Source organism: Papaver somniferum, chromosome 11 (genome assembly GCF_003573695.1).
Source record: "Papaver somniferum cultivar HN1 chromosome 11, ASM357369v1, whole genome shotgun sequence".
Taxonomy (NCBI): Eukaryota; Viridiplantae; Streptophyta; class Magnoliopsida; order Ranunculales; family Papaveraceae; genus Papaver; species Papaver somniferum.
The window spans coordinates 48,594,272-48,602,000 of record NC_039368.1 but is presented as its reverse complement, the minus strand read 5'-3'; the positions used below and the strand labels follow the sequence as shown (position 1 = coordinate 48,602,000).

The window sequence follows — 7,729 nt, the reverse complement described above, 5'->3', positions numbered from 1 at the left end:
AAGTTTGAGTCGTCCTCTATAACCTAGGTTTTTGATAGAACTGTATTATAGGTTACAACTTTGAAAAGTTCACTTAGGGATTCGTGAAGTCCGGTTAGACTTTCTTTTTTCTAATAGTTTCATTCTGAATCATGTTTTTATTAATCTTTGGAGTTTTCGTAATCTTGGATTGGGAACGAGATAGATAAAATCACTAAGTTCTCTTCTTCTCAGACATTTACTCCCTCTGTCCTAATTTCTACTTTGGTATGTCCCTTTTTATCTGTCCGCTCTGTTTATAGATATACTTTTCCCTTAAACTATCAAATATAACCTTTATTTTTAATAATCATAAAATCATTTTTAATATCAAAATCTTAAATAATATCACCATATATAAGGAAAAAAATATCTTTCTATTAATTGTCATTCCTTTTTTAAATAAAAACATTTATGGATAGTTATAAAATTCCTAATAAAACTTCTACCAATAATTTAGTTTTGGTAATAATATAACATTAAATAGGCTAGTCAAGGACTAGTCATGATATTTTATAGGATTTCCTTAATATCTTGACAAAGTCAAAGCGGACTCTTAATTTAGGACGGAGGGAGTATATCAGTCGATTCTGGATAAATATAGAGAATCCAAATTTCTAAAAAAAATCAATGAGTGAATAAATCAAAAACCTAATCAAGATAAATGAGTTGATAGAAAAGTACCCGAGACAGTGAAACTTAATAGATTTGATTTTAGTTTTAATAGTGAGGGTAACTTAGTATTTTCGCCCTCTTTAGACATCCCTCTCATCTAGATGGGTGAAGAAAATGATAGGCCTCAAACTAGCAAGATTGATTTTCAGATCATGCTAGCCATGCCAAACACTTATTTCTTATTTTGTTTGTATTATATCTTATTAAATATATATTTCTATTTTTGATTATTGGATAAAAAGTATTACAAGAAACTAGTTGGAAGCCTAACAAGTTAAGCTCCAACAACGTACTACTACATTAGTTGAACAGGTTGTCGTGCTAGTCTACCAGCGAGGCTCATGAGGAACCAGACAAGGAAACCGAAGCGGATAAGGAGGTGATTATATCGCAAGGAGGGCGAACTAACTCTACCTTCCATGTCGAATTTATTAATTTTTTTCCTTTTATTTTTGCAAAAAATATATGGTCTTTTTTTTCCTTTTATGTATTAATTTGGAAAAAAAAGGTCCTAATATATTAGGTACTCAACTTCCAAAATGAGTTTGGACTTCAATAAAATTCTAAACACGGTAAGTTAATTTTCCGTTTCCATTAAATTAAGTTAAGATATTTTGGTTTGACGGAAGTGTTGTGCACATTAAACAGTGTCACTAACGTTCGGTTAAGTATTTGGTGTAAACACGGGGTAAGGAAATTAATTAGATTAAAACTCTCACGGAAGTGTTGTCCACCTTTCTTTTTGTTAATGACGTTACTAAAGGACGATTAAATACGTGATGTAAACAAAGTGTAACCCAATTTTTAATATCCCGACCAATAAAATTATGTCAAATATCCTTACCATAGTTTCTGCATCAGAAATTAGAAAAGCCCAAATAGACCAATAGGAAGTGAGGATTTCATCAGCGTACAAACTTGTTTTGTATGACGCTTTTAAGGGTGAAGATTTTCCGGCTCCAGTCGGGACGAGGGCAACCGGAGCCGAGTTAAACTTTGCACCAACCGGGATGAGGAGAATCGGAGGTGGTTACCCCACTCTAAAGTCTAACCTAACTAGTACAATACTTTAGTTTTGTATTGATAAGACTTGGACCTAAACAACAAGTCTATAATATATAGGGTAACAATTGATTATCACCTAAACCAAAGTTTTCCCGGTTAGGTTCCAACAGAACGTAGGGCAAAATACTTGTATGATGAAGAAGTGTACGATCAAATCTATCAGAGTTTTTTTCGATGGATTTGATCGTACAGAGAAATAAAAATCACTTTGTAAAGTTACCCCCGGAGTCTCGGACCACTAAAAAACACTGAAAGTCATGAAAGCCGAGTACCTTAATTACTTAAAATAAAAAAACGCCTGAGAAAATCCTGATTTAAAACTTAAAAACAGTCCCAAAGAGAAGAAGAATATACTGTAACTCCCCATCAATTTTTGGTAAAGAAATAAACAGCCTTCACAAAGCTAAAGATAGTCATTCACACTTGAGAATAAAGAACGAAAAAAAAGCTAAAGATAGTGACATTCTAATGTAGCTAGCAATTGATAAGCTAATAATAAATTAAACTAGTTGTATTATTTAAGACGGTAGACAATAAAGAAGCAAATCAAATAATCTTTACTTGGTTTCCTCTTCCTATGAAACATTTCATATTATTTGTTTATTGGTTGCTGTCTGTCTATCACCACAGGATGGGGTCTAACAGTCCAAGTCTCTTAACCCTCGTCTATTTTTTGCATCTATGGAATTTCAGCATTGAATTGTTGGCGAAAACTACAAACCGAAGAACACAGGAATAGGGTGTTAAACTGTACATATAAAGCTCCAAAGAAACAGTACCCAAAAGGCAAAAAGTACTTAGAATCCTGTGTTGATTTTTCACTCACTCACTGTCTTCTTTCTCTTTCTACTCTTTTGTCTTGGACCTGTTTACATATTTCTTCTCAACAATAAGTTTTACAGAGATACAGAGAGAATAGTACTAGTACTAGAGCAGCAAGAGGAGCTGGTATGGCCCTCAGAGGAGCAGCAGTCGGCTTTATAGTGCACCACCAAAATGTCCGGAGAGAGAGATAGAGATGGTTATACAGTGGAAGTAACCAGTAAACACAACAAACAACACAGCTTTAACCCCGAGCTACCTTGTGTTTCTTTTCACTATCATGTCTCTCTCTCTCCACCACCAGCTTTCTTACTGCTCTCACTCTCACCCCTTTTTAAGCTATAAAGATAAAAATAATGAACACCCGTCCCCCTCTTTGGCTTTCTTTCTCTCTGTGGAAACCTATTATTATTATTTTTATTGTTAACTATTTGATGGTTCCAAAAAAGTAACCATGGATGAAGATACCTAAAACAGAGAAGAAGAAGAAGAAATACCAAAACCCTCAATGGATATTGTTGGTTCAGGTTCTAATAATAATTTTGGTGTGTCATCATCATCATCCTCTTCCAAGGGTGGTGGTGGAGGTGGTGCTGGTGCTGGGGGAGGTGCTGGTGTTACGGCGGTTTCATCCGATTCATCTTCTCTCAACGGTTTGAAATTTGGTAAGAAAATTTATTTTGAAGATGTGGGTATTGGAGTTTCAGCTAAATCAGTTGCTGGTTCGACGTCTATTTGTGTTCCTGATGGGATTCCGTTGTCACCGCCGACGCCGGCGACGTCTCGAAACAGAAGGAATGTTGTCCAAGGAGGGAAACCTCCGAGATGTCAAGTGGAAGGTTGTAAGCTGGATCTGAGTGATATTAAAGCTTATTATTCAAGGCATAAAGTTTGTGCCATGCATTCTAAGTCTCCTAAGGTCATTGTTGCTGGTTTGGAACAAAGGTTTTGTCAACAGTGTAGTAGGTTAGTTATTTTCTCAATCTCTTTTATATTTTTGATCTCTTGAGTATCATTTTTTTATCAGGTTTTGATTCTTTTGTTGGGTGTTTCTACTTATTTGTTCTCATTTTGGTTGATCAAATATTTCTGAAATAGGGTTTGTGTTATGTGTTTTCTTGTTACTTTTGATTTTCTTGGCCACTTTGGTCGTCTTTTGTTATGAATTTAGTTTAATTATTGAACTTTTTGATTAGTTAGAACTAAGTTCTTAAGAGAAAATCTTTCAAGTCATGTATGTGTTGATTAAGGTATGTTTACTTTCAAATTAGAATTTGTGTTTTGCCTAAAGTAGACCTGTTTTGTTGTTGTTGATCATTTGGAAAAAGATTGACAGCTTTCTGAAGGGACGTCTTAGATACTCTATAAATGGCTCTATAGTTGGAAAACAACTAGGAAACTAGCAATAATACCTTTTATTCATAGTGGTGGTTTTGGACTTAGTGGATAAGGCAATGTTGGGTTGATACAATTTAAATGTCTTTTTTGAATGACTAGAATATCACCTCCACCAATATCTTTTGGAGTCTTTTACTTTTTTTTTTCCCTTTGTTGAGAAAACTTTTATAGTTAGTTTGTGTGTTATGAACTTGTAGTTATAATATTTAGACAAGGATTGATTACGGTAGACATTGATCATACTGCTGGTATGAGGTAGAAGCGACAATGATGATGAATAGCTCACCCAATAATCCTCACATAACTTGAAAGCAGTGCAAGCACAATGATCCGTAGTGAATGAATCAGGCTGTAATAGATTTGTTTCAAAACTCCTATTCCTATTCCTGGTATACAAGTCAAATGCAGATATCCTAGTGGAAGGGAACGGTTGAGAAAACCCTTCCTTAAATTAATGGAAGGATAAAAGAGAATCAATATCCAGCATTTTAATATTGTAAGCAAGGAAAAAAAAAATTGAAGTAGAAAAATAATGTTGTTCCGAAGGTTTTGATTCAATCATTATGCAGGAAACACTTGGTAGTTGTTTGCAGGAGAGTCGTCATAGTTTTGAAAAATCCCAAATCAAGGTAGTAGAGGAGAGGAGATTATTATGCTTCTCTTGTCCTGGTTGCCTTATTACTTGTGAGGTTGAGAGTAACTCTGAGCCAAGGTATTTTTTGTTAATTAAAGCTGTCACGGACAGTGCTTTTTCATCCTTTTCAAGTTGTGCCAAAACTTGGCGTTTACAAGTCAAGTACCGGAAAGAAAAAACAAACTGAGTTCTTAACTCTGTACTGTGTCTCTTAAATAGCCAATAGGGAACTATGATGTTGGCATGGCCAGGATGGGAAATGTGAGAAGTTCGGGATGAATATAGGAGTTGTACTTAGACACAGAAAGTCCTATCCAGTTTCTAAATTATCCATGCTTTATAGAAATATCATTTTCTAATTTGAAATTTTCGAAGATATAGAAGTCTAGCAATAGTTGTATAGACTTTTGGATAGTCAATGTTTTGGTTTTGAAACTACTCGTTGTGAGGCGTGGTCCTGTATACTATTCTTATGTTCTTGCCTTGAGTGATTTTGGTAACCTCTAGCACCATGTTATACAGAGACATTTGGGATCTTTTAAAGCCAATCTCTTCATGGTTTCTAATTTCATACGTCAAGAAACTTCAATGCGCTGCTTAACTGTCTATGGCATGCTCACTGATTTTAGCCAAGTAGCATTTTATTTGACATAACCGTGCAACTTTTGCCAATCTATCATACCAACTGCTCAATGTGATAGAGAAGGGGATCCCTTTTTTTTTTTGAAGGGTATAATGGCGATTTGAGGATTTCTATAAGCTGAATTGTAGTATCAATAGTGAGCTTCTTTTTGGATTGGAAAACTAAATCTCTTTTTCATGCACCGATGGAAAAAATAAATAAATGTCTTTGTCGTATGGTCTTCCAGTGCATATTCTGTGATTCAATCATTTAATTAAAAAAATAATATTTAGTTTGGCTGCTAAATGATTCAAATTAACTGGAATGAGCTTTGACCCCTACACTTTCAAAAGTAAATTGATTCAATCATTTAATTAACCATTCAAATTAGTTGGAATGCTAAATATCGTTTCTGCGGATGTAATTCAATCATTTTGAATTGTTTTAGCAATTGGTACTGGAATTGGTGTACAAGCATGCTTCAAACAGATAACGTTCTGCCGTATTCAAACAACCAGTAGAAGTATCAATGAGGATTAGCATTTATCCAAATATGTTGAAGTCTGATACACTGAATGCAGACGTTTTTGCCGTCATGTTAAGGACTACTGTCGTAGTGTTATTTAATTAAAAATTGTCATGTTAGTTGGGACTCTTTCTTAAAGAGCCGAATCATGATTTTTTCTATTCATGTAGTTGTAAGTTATTTGCGTATTTCATGCTATCTTTTGATCAGACACTGGATATACCTCGTTCTCTATGTTTTTAGGTTTATGACTTATTGGGTAGCTTGTGCACAGATTTCATCAGCTCGCTGAATTTGACCAAGGAAAGCGAAGTTGCCGTAGACGTCTAGCTGGCCACAATGAGCGTCGCAGGAAGCCACAACCTGGATCTTTGTTATCTTCACGCTATGGTAGACTTTCAGCATCTCTTCAAGGTGAGATAGTAACATATAAATCATGGGTACAAACTAGGGCAGGGAAAACCAAGCCTGACAAGCTCAACTAGGCTCAAGGATACTTTGAGCTGGTCTGAAATATAGATAAAGTTGGCTTTTGGTTCCAAGTTGTAATCTGGCCAGCCAAGCTTAGTTGACAGTCAGGTTTATGCATAGACCTAGAAGTCTTTGGATATGCTATGCATCCTTGGATAAAGCCGCCATTAGTTTGTGATATAAAAACTGATTTCATAACCCAGGATGGAATGGGTTATGCTTTAATACTTTGATAGTCAAAACATGTTTGGTTTTTAGTCTGAAAACTGTTATGGAGGTTTTTTTGTTTAAGCGTTAACTATCATAAACTACTTTCCTTGTATAAAATTTTGAGTCATCTTCAGAATTAACCTTAACAAAAATTTAGGACTTTTGGACATGGCAGTGAAGTCCTGATGGTTGTCATTGCTTCTTCTTGTGTCTATTTTTGATCGCTACTTATTTGGTGAGTTGGTTTCAACTGTTCCGTAAATATTGTGTGACAGAAGATAGCAGCAGAGGCGGTGGCTTTGTAATGGACTTTGCAGCATATCCAAGAATGTCTGGAAGGGATGGCTGGACAACCTCAAGGACAAGTGCTGATCAACCCAGTGCTACAGGAAAGTTTCTCGCACTGCAGTATCCTCCAGCAAATGTCTTCTATCAGGGGTCCCACACTTATATGCAAGGTTCATCTGCAGCAGGTGGGTCCGTTTTTTCCAGTTCTAGAATACCTCCGGGTGAGTGTTTTGCTGGAGTCTCCGACTCCGGCTGTGCTCTCTCTCTTCTGTCAAACCAATCATGGGACCCAAGAAATAACCAAGCTTCGTCTAGTGTTTCTGTTAATAACTTAATGAACGGCGAAGGGGCTCCAATGGTATCTCAATCAACAGCACCGAATCAAGGTGCTGTTAGTAATAGCTACACAGTTAGCTCGTGGGCTTTGAAGGGTAACGATGAAGGTGGTGGTCGTGGCAATTCTCATGAATTGCACCACCATGATTTGGGCCTTGGGCAGGTTACTTCACAACCCATGAATGCCAACCATCAGTTTTCTGGTGGCGAGCTTGAGTTAGCTCATCATGCTGTGGAAAATAGGCAGTACATGGAACTTGCTCACTCCAGGGCTTATGACACATCGTCAGTTCAACAGATGCACTGGTCTCTATAGAGATGCATCTGGTTAATGTAAGAGTTTGTCGGGCATGTATTAACCAGATTTGCTAAGACATCCTTGATAGTTACGCTTCTGTGGCGATTGCTAAATTGACTGTATTTCTGTGGCATATCTCAGGGTACAATTGCTTGAATCCAAAAACCTTGTTTATTGAAGTGCTCTTTTTTAGGTTGTATGAGTTGTATAAGCAAATGCCAAACCTGGGCTTGGATGCTGAACTTTAATTAATAATCTTCTTTTATGAGTATTTTTCTTTTTGTGTTTGTGCGTGTGATAACTCCCTTTGGATTACACGGCAGTTTCAGGGTTTATTCATTTTTAACATCCGTGACAAGCAGTCGG

General features: G+C 36.2%; 1 protein-coding gene across 2 annotated transcripts; it reads left to right on the top strand.

The window, feature by feature from the left end:
• Positions 1-2,685: 2,685 nt before the first annotated feature.
• LOC113320722 (squamosa promoter-binding-like protein 14) lies at positions 2,686-7,633 on the top strand. Of its 2 annotated transcripts, none has more exons than XM_026568615.1 (3): positions 2,686-3,546; positions 6,035-6,174; positions 6,720-7,633. In XM_026568615.1, exons 1-3 carry the CDS (start codon positions 3,089-3,091, stop codon positions 7,379-7,381), a joined length of 1,260 nt encoding a protein of 419 aa, XP_026424400.1. In that variant the 5' UTR covers positions 2,686-3,088; the 3' UTR covers positions 7,382-7,633. The 2 variants fall into 2 exon arrangements, with proteins under 2 accessions (XP_026424400.1, XP_026424399.1); XM_026568614.1 differs by having other exon boundaries at positions 6,717-7,633.
• Positions 7,634-7,729: the final 96 nt, after the last annotated feature.

What these genes read in the sequence shown, in the direction of transcription:
- LOC113320722 (XM_026568614.1), top strand. Translation starts at nt 3,089, where the DNA reads ATGGATATTGTTGGTTCAGGTTCTAATAATAATTTTGGTGTGTCATCA. An exon ending in TTTTGTCAACAGTGTAGTAG is followed by an intron (nt 3,547 to 6,034) that starts GTTAGTTATTTT and finishes GCTTGTGCACAG; the next exon opens with ATTTCATCAGCTCGCTGAAT. An exon ending in ACTTTCAGCATCTCTTCAAG is followed by an intron (nt 6,175 to 6,716) that starts GTGAGATAGTAA and finishes ATTGTGTGACAG; the next exon opens with AAGATAGCAGCAGAGGCGGT.